This window comes from Trachypithecus francoisi, unplaced genomic scaffold, assembly GCF_009764315.1.
Source record: "Trachypithecus francoisi isolate TF-2019V2 unplaced genomic scaffold, Tfra_2.0 Lachesis_group15, whole genome shotgun sequence".
NCBI classification, from domain to species: domain Eukaryota; kingdom Metazoa; phylum Chordata; class Mammalia; order Primates; family Cercopithecidae; genus Trachypithecus; species Trachypithecus francoisi.
This window is the reverse complement of record NW_022681460.1, coordinates 63,744,422-63,763,214: the sequence shown is the minus strand read 5'-3', so window position 1 is coordinate 63,763,214 and position 18,793 is coordinate 63,744,422. Positions and strand designations below refer to the sequence as shown.

General features: G+C 40.1%; 2 protein-coding genes across 3 annotated transcripts in view; one reads left to right on the top strand and one right to left on the bottom strand.

Moving 5' to 3' along the window:
- The window catches only part of RMND1 (required for meiotic nuclear division 1 homolog), a 49,308-nt gene extending 49,141 nt beyond the window's left edge, over positions 1-167 (bottom strand). Inside the window, exon 1 of the mRNA XM_033235050.1 lies at positions 32-167. The gene's annotated coding sequence lies outside the window, so the exon portion shown is untranslated. The remainder of the gene's footprint in view (positions 1-31) is intronic.
- ARMT1 (acidic residue methyltransferase 1) lies at positions 96-17,829 on the top strand. Of its 2 annotated transcripts, none has more exons than XM_033235054.1 (5): positions 96-334; positions 2,288-2,393; positions 5,423-5,667; positions 12,150-12,315; positions 16,718-17,829. In XM_033235054.1, exons 1-5 carry the CDS (start codon positions 294-296, stop codon positions 17,483-17,485), a joined length of 1,326 nt encoding a protein of 441 aa, XP_033090945.1. In that variant the 5' UTR covers positions 96-293; the 3' UTR covers positions 17,486-17,829. The 2 variants fall into 2 exon arrangements, with proteins under 2 accessions (XP_033090945.1, XP_033090947.1); XM_033235056.1 differs by having other exon boundaries at positions 248-548.
- Positions 17,830-18,793: the final 964 nt, after the last annotated feature.

Here is an 18,793-nt window from a genome sequence, read left to right as displayed (position 1 = left end):
TCCCTAGGCCCTGGGACCTCCCGGTCCTTACCTGCTTCCGGCTTTCGTTTGCTTCCATATCCGCTCCTCTAGTCGCCCTCCGCTGTCCCCGCCTTCGTCCCCGGAAGATTGGGTCCTCTGGCCAGCCACTGTTTGCCGTTTGTACGGGCACCAAATAAAGTTTGTTTATTCAAAAGCACTTTTTTTTTTTAAAGCCACACCACCCCCATTCTCAGCTCCTCCTTCGCGGCGGTAACGCCTCTGCTTCTGCGGCTGTTGAGCGCCGATCTTTGCGGCCGGGATCGCGGAACGTAATGGCAGTCGTCCCGGCGTCTCTCTCAGGACAGGACGTGGGGTTCGTCTTACTTTTCTCTTCCCCACTTTTGCGGAAAGCTGGGCCTCGTCGGGAGCCTGTGGGGACTAAGCGGAGGGCGCCCGCTTTCCGGTGGGCTGCGTTCGAGTCCCGCCGCCGGGCGCGGCTTCCCAGGACGCCTTTGCGGATTTCGCGGACTGACTCGGAGGCGAGGGGAGGCGGCCCCGGGGAGGGAGCCCGCCCGCGGCGCCTGCTCGTAAGGATCAGGACAGGGCTCAGCTTCGCGGTCTCTTCCTGGCGGTCACTTTTTATTTATTCACTTTAATGAACTCGCTTTGGGGGCGTTAAAATTCTCCGTAAGAGTTGGGGATCTCAGAGCTATTAAGAAACGGGTTTCTTCCTGTTGATCAAATCGTAATCTCACAGAACTGTCTGTAGTTTTTTGCTTTATAGTCATCACGGTACAGATTCTTGGATAAAGTTGTGGGTGACCGTGCAAATAGGAACATCCATTTGCATAAATTGAATGGCCAAATTTATATTTGAAATTGGTCCTTACTTCAAAATACTGCAAAAGACGAGAACACTTTGAGGCAAATAAACCTGGGCGGAAAGTAGGTTGAGGCCAAGAAAGTGGCGCCAATGGCCCAAAATTGAAGCAGGCACTGTTTCAGGTTCTGAAAGTATAGAGAGTGTCTCCTTCAATTTTGCGCCCTAGGGCTTCTGGCCTCACTCCAGTCCTGGCCAGAGACTTTGCTCCAGAGGTGCAGGAAGTGTAGTAGTTAGGAAAACAGTAATACTTTCCAATTAAAGTAAAATCTCAAAAAAGGACTCTACCTACACTGCCTGCGGAAATTCAAGTGGCAGTTGATTTAATGTTCCTGCTCCCCCTCTGAGGTATTAGTGTTCTTTCATTAATGAGTTTTAAAAATTAAATTCTGGTCAACGTAGTTATTATACACATTAAAACCTAATCACTATTTTGGGTGGTACTGAAAGCACCACAGAGTAAGAAAGTGTTTGCAGTTTTTTTCTTAAAGTTCTATAGCTATCATTTGAGGAAACCTTTTGAAGAAATACCCGAGTTACAACCTAATAATTTAACGATTGTCTCTTGTGATCCGAAGATAAAAACACTGGTCAGCTAAACTCTGTGCTCTATGTTTAAAACTGCACGGAGTTTCACCACCAAATAAAGCTTTGTTTCTACCTGAATCATGTATTTCCTTAAAATGATGTAAAATGATAATCTGTAAATCTTGGTTTTTTGTATGAATAAAATCAAGAATATCTTTAATTTTTTAATTCGGGTATAAGTTTTTCTTCATCTCCAGCTTGCTTCATTTTTGGACACTTCTATAAAATCTCTAATTTTTTGACTGGGAGAAAGACAGCATGCCTTCATTTGCTTAGGGGCAGAATAGGATGGAAGGAGTCTATTGTGCAGATAGAGAAGGCAGAGAAGGGGAAAACCTTTGAAAAGAATTAAAATTGACTCAGAATACAGACAGAATCGAGAGAAACAGGCTTACAAATACCTTTAATTATTTATGTTGTTCAAGCACATTGGACACTTTAAAGGGGTTTTACATGCACTGCTTCTTTCACCTTTCTTAGCAGGTGACTTAGATAGTAGTAGACCTGGGACAAGAGCCTGTTTGATTTCTAAGCTAATCTATTCCCTATCCTGTCACATTGCTAAGCGAGTTTCTGATTTAGAAAAATAAAAGCAATAGAATATGAAAGATAAGAATGATTCAACAGACTACATGGGAGAATCTGGGATTAGAGGCCCCGAGACAATTTGGCTTCCATGACATACCAGAGAAGTTTTCAGGTTTTCTTATGTCTTAATATAGTAATCACACAATACTTGTCTACCTTTTAATAGTTGTATGAAGAGTTTAATATACATGAAATGTTCCAGAAACTAAAAGCCAATCTTCTAGTATAGATGCTACTAAGTAATATAATGCATGTGACTCTTTTTTCTAGATCATTTGCATATCTTACAATTAAAGACAGAATACCACAGATCTTAACTAAGGTTATTGATACATTGCATCGACATAAAAGTGAATTTTTTGAGAAACATGGAGAGGTAAGAATTGTTTTAATTTTTTGTTAATTTCTCAACAGAAACGTAATAAACAGTTATTGAAGGCATCAATTTTCCTTTAAATGTAAAAATCAATAGCTGGGCCAAGTATTTATTTAGTTTTAATGTAATACATTGAAATGGAGATAGAACAGCCAATCTTTCATTTAGAAAATAATTGCGTTCCAACAATTATTTCTGCCAGTTATTTAGACCTCAGAATGTATTTTCTAATATATTTAATGTTGTAATTGGTGAGTAGGCAGCAGACTTGCAATTGACTTAGCCAAGTGACGAAGCAATTGGGTTGCTTAGAAGAGCTTTTTAAATTTCAAGTTTAATTTGAGTTGTAGTATTTATATTACTGATTTGAGATCTTGAGTCCTGTAAGTTCAAACTGCTATACAAAGCTCAGTGATATGAATTATAATTGATTGACACATTGTACTGTTGTTTTTTTTTTTGTTTTTTTTTTTTGAGACGGAGTCTGGCTCTGTCGCCCAGGCTGGAGTGCGGTGGGCAGATCTCAGCTCACTGCAAGCTCCGCCTCCCAGGTTCACGCCATTCTCCTGCCTCCGCCTCCCGAGTAGCTGGGACTACAGGCGCCCGCCTCGTCGCCCGGCTAGTTTTTTGTATTCTTTAGTAGAGACGGGGTTTCACCGTATTAGCCAGGATGGTCTCGATCTCCTGACCTTGTGATCCGCCCGTCTCGGCCTCCCAAAGTGCTGGGATTACAGGCTTGAGCCACCGCGCCTGGCCTGTTTTGTTTTTGAGACAGGATCTTGTTCTGACTCATTAACATTCAGTGCAGAATAGGACTTTAGAAATCACTTTGTCCATTCAGTTAATGGATGAGGAGAAATCCAGATAACTATGTGTTAGATATAGGTCTTTAAACTTGTAGGTTCAGTTATCTTTCTATTACACAATAGACTGTAAAAGAGCATGCATACATCAGTACATTTTTTTTAAGCGTTGAAAACAAAGATTTAGAGAAATGGTTGGTGATCTTTTCTCCTTGGCCAAGTTGAAATGGAGTGAGATAATACATACACAGTTTGAGTGTAATGTTCTACTTCTTTCAACTTCTTTTGTATTGTCTTGTTTGAAACTAATCCTGGCATAACACAGGGATCACCTGTTGTTCCTTATTGCTAAAATCCAGCTTAATTCAGACACTGACAATTCTATTGATGAATGGTTTTAATGTTTATCACATAAACATAATTTTGATAGCTGACATACCTTTATCACACAAGTATAATTTAGCCAAATTTGGATAGTTCACTTTAGTATTTGGTCATATACGTAAGCAAATTGCCGTAATACTTGTGTTTTTGTTGTTGTTTTGTTTTTTGAGACAGGATCTTGTTCTGTCTACTAGGCTAGAGTGCAGTGGCCCAGTTATGGCTCACTGCAGCCTCAAACTCCTAGATGCCAGCGATTCTCTTAGCTCAGCATCCTAAAGTGCCGGTATTACAGGTGTGAGCCACTGTGCCTGGCCCCATAGTGCTTTTGTAATTTCATTTTTTTCGACCAGAGTGATCTAAAATGTAATTAATGAAGTCTTTGTATATTGCCATTTGGCCTGTATGCCCGTAATCATCAGGTGACTGAAGGCAGAGTTTATTGTCTCTCCAGCCCTATCCCATTTCACACTCTACTGGGCACAGAACAAGATGTAAATAAAATGTTGACATAGATAAAGTCTGCTTTTGGTAGCCTTTCTGTCCTTTTTTCCTTCCTCTATTATACCAGTGACCGCTCTCCTTGGGCCTTATGTGTTCTCCTAGCTCCCTAAGCCCCCACCTATAGCAGGGCCAGGCTTACCTCCAAAGGAGCCGTGCCACACAGTTTTCTGTCTTCCCCCACCTCAGCGGTCAAACGTCCTTCCCCTTAGACTACCTGGATTGGCAGATGTGTGTCTTTTGGAGACAGGACCAGGCTTTATTCATCTTTCTCTGGTCCTGAGGTTAGTGTCAGGCACATACAGGGTTCAGTAAATGTTTGAATTCAATTCAAGTAAGTGAACAAACTGGCAGTGACATCACTCTTAATCCATTAGCCTTTGTAGGTATATGTTTCTGTAACAGGGTGCCTGATACCCTATAAAACCTCAGTTGTTGGAATTTATAGTTAAAGAGTTGAAGTTTAAGAGTTTAGGGTAGAGATTTGGAGGAGGGGGAGTTCCTCTCAAAACAGTCAGCCACAACTTCTTTTCTTCTATTTCTGAACCTGCAGAATCTCTAAAGCTTCAATCGTTTGTTCTAGCAGCAAAATAAATTCTACTTGGAACAAAAGAAAGATTGGAGAGATGTTTATATTGAGAAAATTACAGATCTGAAAGTAGGGACTAAATATCAACATGATAAAAATGATCTTATAAAAATACTCAGGCTTGATGTTTATTCTCTACATTTTATTATATACATGTCTTATTAGGCTTACGTTTTCTTTTTTTTAATGGGGCAGGAATCTTGCTGATGTAAAACCAGAGGTGCCAAGTCATTTTCACTTCATTCTGATCCCATTACATTTGTCCCCACTCCAATTGGCCTGTCATGTGAGATAATATTATAGCACCTTGTATGTCAGCATATCTCATCTCTCACCTAGCTAGAACTCGGTGGAAAACAAGTTAAAAAAAATTTGAGCTACCAAAGGAAACCTCAGAAAGGCCACAGTTTCTTTTCTAGTGGTGTCAATGGTGAAAGAAGAATGTGTATGGAAGCATGAAAGACATGGAAAATCTGGCAGGGGTTCCTTTCCCTCTGTAGTAATGGTCACCGAAGATACAGAAAGGCCAGAACTTAGATAGATAAGGCATGATTATGTTCATATGAGATCTGTGTGTGTTTTTTGATTTTCAGTTTAAGAGTTCTAAATGTAATGTTTAAAGAAGTAAAATGTAGTTTTGAACATTTTTCTTTTCTTCTTAAGTCTGTAAAAATATGTTACCCTAGAGGAATTGCACAGACACACACACACAGATACAGACACACATACAATTGATTTTTCTTGTATTTTTGCAGGAAGGCGTGGAAGCTGAAAAGAAAGCTATTTCTCTCCTTTCTAAATTACGGAATGAATTGCAAACAGATAAACCAATTATCCCCTTGGTTGAGAAATTTGTTGATACTGATATATGGAATCAGTACCTAGAATATCAACAGAGTCTTTTAAATGAAAGTGATGGAAAATCAAGATGGTTCTACTCACCATGGTTGTTCGTAGAATGTTACATGTATCGTAGAATTCATGAAGCAATTATCCAGAGGTATGTATGTAATCATCAACTAGCAAATGTTTAGAAATTTATACTTTTTCTGAAATTGTAAAAGGATAAGTTTAAAAATAAACACCAGTGGAAGCTTGAATTTGGTTGAGTTTAGCAAATCTTAATAGCATTGTTGGACATTTCTACAAATGTTACTGATGGACATTTCTACAGCTGTTACCGATTTAACAGATTCTTGGCAATTATAATCCACTTGCCTAGAATAGACATAAGAGTAAATATCTAAAGTACGAATTGGCCAGGCCCTGAGGTTTACACTTGTAATCCCAGCACTTTGGGAGACTGAGGTGGGCAGATCGCTTAAGGTTGGGAGTTCAAGACCAGCCTGGCCAGCATAACAAAACCTGTTTCTACTAAAAATAAAAAAATTAGCGAGGCATGGTGGCACGGGCCTGTAATCCCAGCTACCCGGGAGGCTGAGGAATGGGAATTGCTTGAACCTGGGAGGCAGAGGTTGCAGTGTGCCAAAATCTTGCCACTGTACTCCAGCCTGAGCAACAGAGTGAAGCTCTGTCTCAATAAAATAGATAAATAAAGCATGAATTAATTAAAGATTCTAATAAAGACATAGAATAAAAGTTTTGCTTATTGAGTAAAAAATGTTAATTTGAAATAGTTGCATATATATAAATCAGGATGGGACAAAGTAAGCATATGTTTTGTTTATTAAAATAGATAATAAACATGTTACAACTTATTTGGTTTAAGGAGTCATGAGAACAGTGAATCATGCTATTGTATTACAGTCTTAATCTTTCATCATTTTTTAAAAAACGTTAGTTTAGAAAAAGATTTTAAAAGTATGTGTGTTTCAAAGTAGCTTTTTATAGACTAGTTTGTATTATTTAATTTTTCCTAGGAAAACATCTGATAGAGAACTAGTTTTTAGGCCAGGCGTGGTGGCTCACACCTGGAATCCCAACACTTTGGGAGGCTAAGGCAGGTGGATCACTCGAGATCAGGAATTTGAGACTAGCCTGGTGAACGTGGCAAAACCCCGTCTCTACAGAAAATATGTAATTATCCAGGTGTGGTGGCACATTCCTGTATTCCCAGCTACCTGGGAGGCTGAGGCAGGAGAATCACTTGAACCTGGGAGGCGGAGGTTGCAGTAGCCGAGATTACACCACCGCACTCCATGCTGGGCGACAAAGCGAGACTGTTTAAAAAAAACAAAAAACTGTTATTTATAGTGCCGAAGAAAAGTTAATGGGGATTATTGGATTATCGTTAATGATCACGGGTTCCAAAAATCCAGGTTTGTTGACTAAGAGGAATCCTTTGGTATCTATTCGTAAACATAGCATAGGATAATTTAAAGTCATCAAGTCAGGACTAATTGTAAAATAAAATTATTTTGGGAAACATATGGAACTTTAAAATCTGTTCATTAGCTTTTTTGTCTTAATCTTACACACACACCCATACACACACACACACATATATATATATATATATTTTTTTTTTTTCTTATGTTGTTTGAGACAGAGTCTCGCTCTGTCACGCAGGCTGGAGTACAGTGGCGCAATCTTGGCTTGCTACAACCTCTGCCTTCGGGTTCAAGCAGTTCTCCTGCCTCAGCCTCCCCAGTAGCTGGGATTGCAGGCGCCTGCCACCTTGCCTGGCTAATTTTATTTTTATTTTTTTTTGTATTTTTAGTAGAGAGGGGTTTCGTTATGTTGGCCAGGCTGGTCTTGAACTCCTGACCCCAGGTGATCCTCCCACCTCATCCTCCCAAAGTGCTGGGATTACAGGCATGAACCACCACGCCCAGCCTATATGTATTTTTTCATATCACAATTTGTTGTTTTTTCTGATAGGTAGGTTTTAGAACTTCTGATCTAAAAGCAAAATACCCTATTAAAACTCTGGTGCATGCCGGGTACGGTGGCTCACACCTATAATCCCAGCACTTTGGGAAGCCGAGGTGGGCGGATCACAAGGTCAGGAGATCAATACCATCCTGGCCAACATGCTGAAACCCCGTCTCTACTAAAAATACAAAAATTAACTGGGCGTGGTGGTGCGCGCCTGTAGTCCCAGCTACTCGGGAGGCTGAGGCAGGAGAATCACTTGAACCCAGGAGGCGGAGGTTGCAGTGAGCCGAGATCGCACCACTGCACTCCAGCCTAGGTGAAAGGGCGAGACTCTGTCTCAAAAAAAAAAAAAAAACCTCCAGTGCACTGCTTGGCACGGAGAAGGCACCCCAGTAGAAGATGTAAGGAGCTGTCAGTAACTAGCAATGTTCTAGTGACTGCACAACCCAGTGAAATGTAGGCGTTGTTATGGTCCATTTTACAGTTGAGGCTCAGACAGATTCCTAACATGCCCAAGGTGACATGGCTAGTAGATGGTAGAACCAGGATTTGAGCCTGGACTGTGTGAATCAGATTAGAGTTCTTATTCAACCATTCTTCCCAAATAGTAGATTTAGATGCCTGCCAAGGACTGAGAGTAGTCTGAAGTTCGGGGTGATGGTTTCATAATTTTGGAAAATATCTGTGGTATGAGCCAAAGCTGCCAAAGTGTTGAAAAACTGGGTGGCACCTTGAGCAGGGTTGGTGGAGTTTGGGCTTTTAAGGCAAGAGCAATGCTGTTTCTGAATTTGATTTTAGAGATTGATGAGGTTCAGAGACTAAAAGTACCTAGAGCAGATTTTCACAAACCTGGCTGCACATTTATGACCCAGTGGGGGAAAAGGAAGGTGGCTTCAAAAATGCATGTTTTGGCCGGGCGCGGTGGCTCAAGCCTGTAATCCCAGCACTTTGGGAGGCCGAGACGGGCGGATCACGAGGTCAGGAGATCGAGACCATCCTGGCTAACACGGTGAAACCCCGTCTCTACTAAAAATACAAAAACTAGCCGGGCGAGGTGGCGGGCGCCTGTAGTCCCAGCTCCTCGGGAGGCTGAGGCAGGAGAATGGCGTAAACCCGGGAGGCGGAGCTTGCAGTGAGCTGAGATCTGGCCACTGCACTCCAGTCCGGGCGACAGAGCGAGACTCCGCCTCAAAAAAAAAAAAAAAAAAAAAAAAAAAATGCATGTTTTTAGGCCAGGCACAGTGGCTCACACCTGTGATCTCAGCACTTTGGGAGGCCGAGGCAGGTGGATCACCTGAGGTCAGGAGTTTGAGACCAGCCTGGCCAACGTGGTGAAACTCTGTCTCTACTAAAAATACAAAAATTAGTCAGGCGAGGTGGCGGGCGCCTGTAGTCCCAGCTCCTCGGGAGGCTGAGGCAGGAGAATGGCGTAAACCCGGGAGGCGGAGCTTGCAGTGAGCTGAGATCTGGCCACTGCACTCCAGTCCGGGCGACAGAGCGAGACTCCGCCTCAAAAAAAAAAAAAAAAAAAAAAAAAAATGCATGTTTTTAGGCCAGGCACAGTGGCTCACACCTGTGATCTCAGCACTTTGGGAGGCCGAGGCAGGTGGATCACCTGAGGTCAGGAGTTTGAGACCAGCCTGGCCAACGTGGTGAAACTCTGTCTCTACTAAAAATACAAAAATTAGTCAGGCATGGTGATGGGCACCTGTAATCCCAGCTACTCAGGAGGCTGAGGCAGGAGAATCACTTGAACCCAGAAGTTGGAAGTTGCAGTGAGTCAAGATCATGCTATTGTACTCCAGCCTGGGCGACAAGAGCGAAACTCCGTCTCAAAAAAACCCCACATAGTTTTAGATTATTACGTTGGAATAAATACAGATTGCTTAATTGATCTGGGGTGGGGCTTGAGTGTCAGTTTTTCTTTCGGAAGCTCAGGGAGTGATGATAGCCACTGGTTCAGCGAACAGATTGTTAAATGGGATAGAGGGAACATGCAGCTTTAAGTTCAAGAAACTAGAATGTTGCACAGTCACGGATGTAGAACTCTTCCCAAAGTGATTTCTGTGGCAGATGAAGAACCATTTTACAATGGAGCTAGCACTGAAGTCGTTCTGAAATGTCTAATTTTTAGGTTCTTGTATGGGGGATCACTATCCTAGGTCAATGGCAACTCCAAACTGACCAGCTTTTATAGCAGACATATTTACGTTGATTTACTTACTATTTTATTCTGAAACATGCTTTGATAGTCTGCCAGTCTAAATTAAGATTCAAAGTTTTAGCCATATGTGAAATTTAAACATATTAAGTACATACACTTCAGATATTGAAAGGTGAAAATACAGAGAAAATATTAAATTTTTAAAAAAACTTTAATAAAGTGTAATATACATATAGAAAAATGCGCATGCCTTATATGTTCAAGAACATACTTGCGTACCCAGTGCCCAGATCAAGAGGCAGAATCTTACAGACCCCAGAAGTCCACTTTGAGTCTCCTTCCAGTCACCGCCATCATTACCCCTCAAGGGTAACTGTTGTTCTGACCTGTGTTAGTTTTGCCTGTTTTTTAACTTTACTGAAACGAAATGATACAGTATATAGTTTTGTGTCTGGCTTCTTTCACTCATTTTTATGTTTGTGAGACTCATCCATATGTTACAATATAATTATAGATCATTCTCATTGCTTTATAATATTGCGTTATATGAACGTATTACAATCTGTTTACTCCATTGTGATGGATATTTGAGTACTTTTCAGTTTGGAGTTGTTAGGAAGAATGCTGCTATAAACATTCTAACACTTTTTTGCTGAACATATGGATGAATACATCTGTTGGGTATATCCCTAGAAGTGAATCACTGGGTCATAGTGTGTGTACATACACAGCTTTAGTAGATTCTAAAATAGCAAACATTCTAAAATGAGAATTTATATATAGTTATGTGAGTTTACTCTCAAATACAAGAAATAAAGCTTATTCTTAATATGAGGTGTGACTTTAATGAATGGTTTGTTAATAAAACATTAGAACATTTTTTACTAGAACCTTTTGTAGAGGGCCAGTAAATCTTTTTTTTTTTTTTATAATAAATCTTTTAGGCATAGGGGCCATGTGGTGTCTGTTGCAGCTGCTGAACCTGTCGTTGCAGTGTGAAAGCAGCCTTAAATAATATGTAAGAATGAGCAAGGCTGTGTTCTAAAGAAACTTTATTTAATGGACACTGAAATTTGAATTTCATGTATCACAAAATACTACTTTTCTGTCACATTGTTTTCAGCCATTCAAAAATATAAAAACCATTCTTAGCATGTGAGTCAGACAAAACAGGTGGTGGACCGGATTGGGTCTGTGCATCCGAATGATATTTGTCTTTTTAAGTCACCTTGAGGGACGGACTGATGGATTTCAGCAGTGCTGCCATTGCTAAAACCATCTTTGAATTATTTGGAACTTCTTTCAGAGCCAGTTTACATGCCTCAAAAAGAAAATTTAGTCTTCTGTTTTTTTAGTTACTCATTTTTGATTAAAAAAAAAAAGTTTTTATCCAATTTGATCACACACCTCATTCTACTGAAGTCACTCCGAGTGACTTTTGGCTGTTTCCAAAAATAAATTGACTCCAAAGGATGAAGATATGTGATCACTGACAGGAGGTTTAATGATGTACCACAAGTTCTGAAGAAAATTCCAAAAGAGGAATTCCAAAAGTGCTGTGAGCAACGGCAGTGCCCTTGGAATAAGGGTGTAGCTTCCCGAGGGGACTGACTGGCCGGAAGGAGGCAGCCATCATTCGGATGTTTAAATACTGGTATGTTATTTAAAACAAAACAAAACAAATCAAGCCCATTACATCGGTCTTAGATTGTTTTTACCCTAACATGAATGGCCCATGGAAAAAGTAGCTGATTTGGAAGACCTAATAATCTGAATGTCTTTTATATTCAATTCAGTAAAGTTGATTAAATTAGTATTTATATCTTCTTAGTTATGATTTTCTTAAGCCAATATGATATGATTTAATCTCTCGTTGGAAAACATGAAGGTGTAGTCATGTCACATATATCACCTTTGGTTAAAGTTGCCCAAAAATACCTGAATATTAGTGATGAAAAACTATCATTCTTCTAAAACGTACAATAGTATTAAATCTGATTTATCTTAAGTACTCATTGTATTTTCATCATACTCTGTGTTTCATTCTGTTAATGATTGCTGCATTGTATTCAAATATTCTGTTTATATTCTATACATTTGTTACTAGAACTCTGCCACATCGGGTGCTTAAAAAATGTTTGTTGAACTAAAACAGTTGTCTTGAAATTTATCTTTCTCCTTCTTTTGCCCTGGAATCCCTGCTGGGTAAATAATTATGAACATAGTCACTATCACTATTTAGTATTTCCAGAAAAATACTTGATTTGGGAAATTTTGACAATGAAAATGAGTTTGAGAGATTTTTGTGTAATTTGATTATTTAGTGTTAAGTTTTTCTAGTTAGTCAATTAGATAAATGTTATATCTAGTTTCTGTTAGCACTAATTATTGAGATTGTGTGGTGCTATTTTCTTTTAAGAACTGCAGTTATCCAAATGTACAGACTAAAATGTTTCACTTACGTTTTTCTCCTCCTTTAGTCCACCAATCGATTACTTTGATGTATTTAAAGAATCAAAAGAGCAAAATTTCTATGAGTCACAGGAATCTGTCATTGCTTTATGTACTCACCTGCAACAATTGATAAAAACTATTGAAGACCTAAATGAAAATCAGCTGAAAGATGAGTTTTTTAAACTTCTGCAGGTAAATGTGATCATTAATTAATCTTCTGAGTGTGTTTTATTTAAACAGAAAATAAACTGCTGTACAGTTAACAAAACATGTAAATATTTTTCTTTGCTATAATTGATCATTTTTTATCTAATGGTGTTAAGAGATGAAAATCCATTTAATTTCTAGAAATGGGTTTGAAATCTTTTCTGCTCTGACTGGCTATGATTTTAGTGGCAAAGAAGTTATCTGACTTTCTAGCTTCTGTCATACTTGAGAGAACACTTCATAGTAATTTGCTTAGCTTTTGTCATGCTTGAAAGAATAATAGTAATTTGGTTTCCCAGCTGACTTGAGTGTGTGTTGGCTCTGTGGCTAATTTGTGTTTGGACCTGAGGCCTGTCGCTTAATTTCTCTGGGTCTCAGTTTCCTCCTCTGTTAAATGAAGATAATGTGTACTTTGTAATTTGATGTGAGAATTCAACTAGATTCTTGCATGTGAAGTGCTGAGCACAGAGCCTGGGATACAGCCTGCTGTTGGTTAGCATCAGTGGGTGATAATATTTGGGTAGTCAGTTGGCCCATTAATATACTTTCATTACATTTCTTTGTTTATCTTGTATTCAGTTTAGTTTTTAATTCATGCAAACATCCTGAAATTGACAACACGTTATTAGAATCAGAACTATTAGGAAACGTGGTACGTAGCAGTATCCCCAGCCCTCACATTTTCCAGAAAAAGTGAGGAAGACTTTCAAAAAGAAATGTTAGAAAGTGCTATGAAGAGAAATAAAGCAGGAAAAGGGTGTTGGGGATGTTGGGGACGGGATCAGGGCTGCCAGGGAAGGGTCCATGGAGGCCGAGGCTACAGACCTGAAGGCAGGGAAGGAGTAAGTCAGGTGCATGTGTGGGGAGTACATGGAGATGTGAGAAAAATTGCAAGGAAACCCTGTAGTTGCTGAGAGGTAGGAGGGTGGAAGGGACACAGAACGGCTTGTATTAAATAAATTTTTACTAAAAGTGAAACAAGCCATCAGAGAAACCCTCTTGAGAGCAGAGTGGTAATGCTGTTTGACTATTTCAAGGAATGCTTCTGAGAATAGACTGCCAGGGGCGAAGGTGGAAATGGGGAGAGTTGGTCTGAAAATAACTTGGGGAAGGAGGTTGGGGCCAAGTTGGTAGCATAAGAGGTAGTGACATCACCAGAGCCTCGATGTTCTTTGAACATAGAAGCTACAGAAATTGCTGACAGATTATAGGTGGCGACAAAGCCCTGGTGAGACTTCGAGGGCAAGCAAAGTCACAAATAAAGGCATATTTTGAGTTCAAAACAAAAATTGTCAGGACATTGTTTTGTTTTGTTTTGTTTTGTTTTGTTTTTGAGACTAGAGTCTCGCTCTGTCGTCCAGGTTGGAGTGCAGTGGCGCGATCTTAGCTTACTGCAACCTCCATCTCCTGGGGTCAAGCAATTCTCCTGCCTCAGCCTCCTGAGTAGCTGGGATTACAGGCGTATGCCACCACACCTGGCTAATTTTTGTATTTTTAGTAGAAATGGGGTTTCGCCGTGTTGGCCAGGCTGGTCTTGAACTCCTGACCTCAGGTGATCCACCCACCTTGGCCTCCCAAAGTGCTGGGATTATAGGCGTGAGCCACCTTTCCCGGCCCAGGACATTGTTAACTAATAAACCTTGTTTTTTGTTTTTTCCTCTCAACTCTGCCTTATGCTTAGCCTTGGAATTAAAAACAAAAACAGGCACGCTAGTTCTTGACTCCTAGCTAGCCCATTCTTTCAGGGAATCATCTTCTTCGAATGTGTTCTTTGTCCCATAAGTATAATAAACTGTGAAGAAGAATGAGCATGCATCTATCTTCTGTCATCTGATTTGGCTAACAATTTCTTCACACTGTCACTGTGCTCCCAAGTGAAGGGGGCCACAGTTGCCTCCACTTGGTGTCCACAGTGAGCAGCAGGTTAACCTCTCAAGGGAAGCTTGAAAACATTCTAGTTTGCAGAGAATGTTGATCGCTTTCAGGAGTCATAGCACTCTCCCACTGTCCACACACACATTTCTGGGGCTACTATGGCAAATGCCATTCTAGGTGCTGGGCATGTAGTGGTAAAACAAAAACAGGCTGATTCTCCCTGTCAAAACTTGTAATCTTGAGGGAATATAGACAATCAAGTAATTACACAAAAAACTATGTTGTTACAAACTAACGATAGATGTTGTCTTTGGGGCAAAGACGAAGACGTTGTGAAGGGAAAGTGCAGGAGGCTAGCACAGAACCTGCTCTCAGTTGCTGAAGGCCATCGTGGACACCATTGTATGCATTTCTTCAGGAAACTTTAGAAAAGGGTGACCTTGGACCCTTTAGTTACTATTTAAGCCTTATTTTTTAAAAAAATTTATTCATTTATCTCTTTTTAAAATAATACTATTCGGCTGGGCATGGTGGCTCACACCTGTAATCCCAGCACTTTGGGAGGCCGAGGTGGGCAGATCACCTGAGGCCAAGAGTTTGAGACCAGCCTGGCTAACATGGCAAAACCCCATCTCTACTGAAAATACAAAAAATTAGCCAGGCATGGTGGTGGGCGCCTGTAATCCCAGCTACTTGGGAGTCTGAGGCAGGAGAACAGCTTGAACCTAGGAGGCGGAGGTTACGGTTAGCTGAGATCACGCCACTGCACTCCAGCCTGGGCGACAGAGCAAGATTCTGTCTCAAAAAATAAATAAAAATAAAAATAAATAATACTATTCGCCTATAATCTCAGTACTTTGGGAGGCTAAGGCAATCACATCACTTGAAGTCAGGAGTTTGAGATCAGCCTGTCCAACGTGGCGAAACCCTGTATCTACTAAAAATATACAAATTAGCTGAGCGTGGTGGCATACACTTGTAATCCCAGCTACTTGGGAGGCTGAGGCAGGAGAACTGCTTGAACCTGGATGGTGGAGGTTACAGTAAGCCAAGATCGCACCACCACACTCCAGCTTGGGTGACAGAGGGAGATTTTATCTCAAAACAAAAAAATTAAACAGGGCCGGGCGCGGTGGCTCAAGCCTGTAATCCCAGCACTTTGGGAGGCCGAGTCGGGCGGATCACGAGGTCAGGAGATTGAGACCATCCTGGCTAACACGGTGAAACCCCGTCTCTACTAAAAAATACAAAAAACTAGCTGGGCGAGGTGGCGGGCGCCTGTAGTCCCAGCTACTCGGGAAGCTGAGGCAGGACAATGGCGTGAACCCAGTAGGCGGAGCTTGCAGTGAGCCGAGATCCAACCACTGCACTCCAGCCTGGGCGACAGAGCGAGACTCTGTCTCAAAAAAAAAAAAAAAAAAAAATTAAACAGAAAAAACTATTGGTTGGAACATGCATTCTCCTTATTTTAAATTACAAATGAGGGCCTGACAAGGTGGCTCATGCTTATAATCTCAGCATTTTGGGAGGCCACGGCAGGAGGATTGCTTGAGGCGAGGAGATAGAAATTAGCCTGGTCAACATAGTGAGACCCCACCTTTATTAAAAAAAAAAACACAAGTGAGAGTAGTCTGTTTTAGCTAGTGTTTATTGAGTACTTCTATATGCCAGGTATTTGGTACATTATTTGCTTGTATTATATCAATTCTCACAATTAATTCTGTGAGGTAAGTAGTAATATCTCATTTTTCAGTTGCAGGACTTGAGCCTTAGAGGGCTTAAGTTTAATTTGTCGATGATCATAAACTGAAGATGCTGAGTTTGAACCCAGGTCGAGCCTGAAGTCCTAAACGTGTAATTTTATGGCTTAAAAAAAAAATAGGCCTACATACTATTTTCTACAAAACGTAATTGAGTATTAATTCAATTTAAAGCGGAATAAGATAATTGATTACAATGGGTCTTTAGTTAACATGACCTTGTTTAAAAAGTAGCGTCTTTAGATATCACCTTGTTCAGTTTTTAAAATTTTACAAATGAGAGAACCAAATCCCAGAGAGGTGTCAGGTCCTAAGGTTATGCAGTTAGTGAAAGAAACTGGGCAGTTCTGCGGGGGCTAGGAGGAAAAAATAAACTTTTATTTTTTCTCTTGACTCTGCATTATATGGGCAACTTTGAGCCTCTCTTTACAGCAACCGATGATGTTCTAATATCTTTAAGCTGCAAAAACTTTTATTCTGAATAAATAATGTGAGTGCTAAAATAATTGAAACCAGTTTTTTTAGTCCATTACATACTGATGAATTAGAAATTTCAGTTTTTATCTTGTTAATACAGCATCATGTGAAACAAAGTTTGTGCATTGTTAGAGAAAGTATAGATTTGATGGGCATTTAAAGAGTTTTGTAGATATGTATTAGTTTTTTAGCAATGTTCCACCACCCTGCTACATAAAGGAGTTTTGTTGGCTATTCAGCAGAAGGGTGAATATTTTGTACTTTTTCTTTTTCAGATTTCACTGTGGGGAAATAAGTGTGATCTGTCTCTCTCAGGTGGAGAAAATAGTTCTCAGAAGACCGATGTACTAAATTCATTGGAAGACCTAAAACCTTTCATTTTATTGAATGATATGGAACATCTTTGGTCATTGCTTAGCAATTGCAAGAAAACAAGAGAAAAAGCTTCTGTTACTAGAGTGTATATTGTTCTCGATAATTCTGGGTTTGAGCTTGTTACAGATTTAATATTAGCCAACTTCTTGTTGTCCTCTGAACTGGCTACTGAGGTTCATTTTTATGGAAAAACAATTCCGTGGTTTGTTTCTGATACTACTATACATGATTTTAATTGGTTAATTGAACAGGTAAAACATGGTAATCATAAGTGGATGTCCAAGTGTGGGGCTGACTGGGAAGAGTATGTTGAAATGGGTAAATGGGTTTACCACGATCATATATTTTGGACGCTGCCTCATGAATACTGTGCAATGCCTCAAGTTGCTCCCGACTTATATGCTGAACTACAGAAGGCACATTTAATTTTATTCAAGGGTGATTTGAATTACAGGAAGTTGACAGGTGACAGAAAATGGGAGTTTTCTGTTCCATTTCATCAGGCTCTGAATGGCTTCCATCCCGCACCCCTCTGTACCATAAGAACATTAAAAGCTGAAATTCAGGTTGGTCTGAAGCCCGGGCAAGGGGAACAGCTCATGGCCTCTGAGCCCTGCTGGTGGACCAGTGGAAAGTATGGAATATTTCAGTACGATGGTCCCCTTTGACTTGATTTAGGAGCTCTCAGTTGCATAGAAAGATCTGACGAGCACCTTTTCATCCCCAGAAAAGGAGCGCGTGAATTGAGTCGCCTGGCTCTGTACATGCTCTGGGAAGCTTAGCTTCTCGGTGCCCATCTACATGCACTGGATGATTTTTCTTTTTAACATTTTGCCCCACTATACTGTTTTGGGGATAGATGGGTTAAGCAAGTTACAGATAATTACATTTATATTGGAATTTTAGCAACTTTTTTTCAGGTTAAATACATCATTTCAAGTGCTTTTAATGAACTTATTTTTAATTGGCTAGGAAGCAAAAAATAAGCGAGTTCTGCATTTAGTTAGTTAACCCTGTTCTTTTCTTTTTTTCTTTTTTTTTTTTTTTGAGACAGAGTCTCGCTCTGTTGCCCAGGCTGGAGTGCAGTGGCCGGATCTCAGCTCACTGCAAGCTCCGCCTCCCAGGTTTACGCCATTCTCCTGCCTCAGCCTCCTGAGTAGCTGGGACTACAGGTGCCCACCACCACGCCCGGCTAGTTTTTTGTATTTTTTTAGTAGAGACGGGGTTTCACTGTGTTAGCCAGGATGGTCTCGATCTCCTGACCTCGTGATCCGCCCGACTCGGCCTCCCAAAGTGCTGGGATTACAGGCTTGAGCCACCGCGCCCGGCCTATTCTTTTCTTAAATAGTACACTGCATGGTATTTAATATTCCAGGAAGCATGGAATTTTATTTTGCTTGATTTTGGGCTCATGAAATAATAGCTCTGTGAAAATGCACATCTTAATGACTCTCTGTAAAGAGGCACTCCTTACAACTGTCATGTTTCCTCACATAAAAGTTACCTCATAAGTTAATTCTAACTTTTATTCTCCTTGAATTTTATTTCATTTCAATAGCTTGTTTCATTTGCACACCTTTGTATTTTGATTGACCTGTAGAATGGATGTTAGGAAACCCAGAATTGAACACAGTGAAATAAATGGTATTTTAAGAAATGTAATATCTTTTATATTCTATTTATGATATCCATAATCAAATGAGATTATTTTACCACATAAGTGTTTTAAATAAACAGATTTTTAGTTTGCAGTTTTAGGAAAATGCTTTAGATAGAAAAGGTTCTTACTCATTGAATTTGGAGTACTACCAACAAGGAATGAATTTATTTTTTATATTCTTACACATTTTATTGGTCATTGTCACAGATACTAAATACTAAAAATTTCAGGTCAGTTTGTTTTGAAACTGAAATTGGAAATAAATCTGGAAATGTTTTGTTGCACTAAAATAATAAAATGAGTTGTACTGAAAATC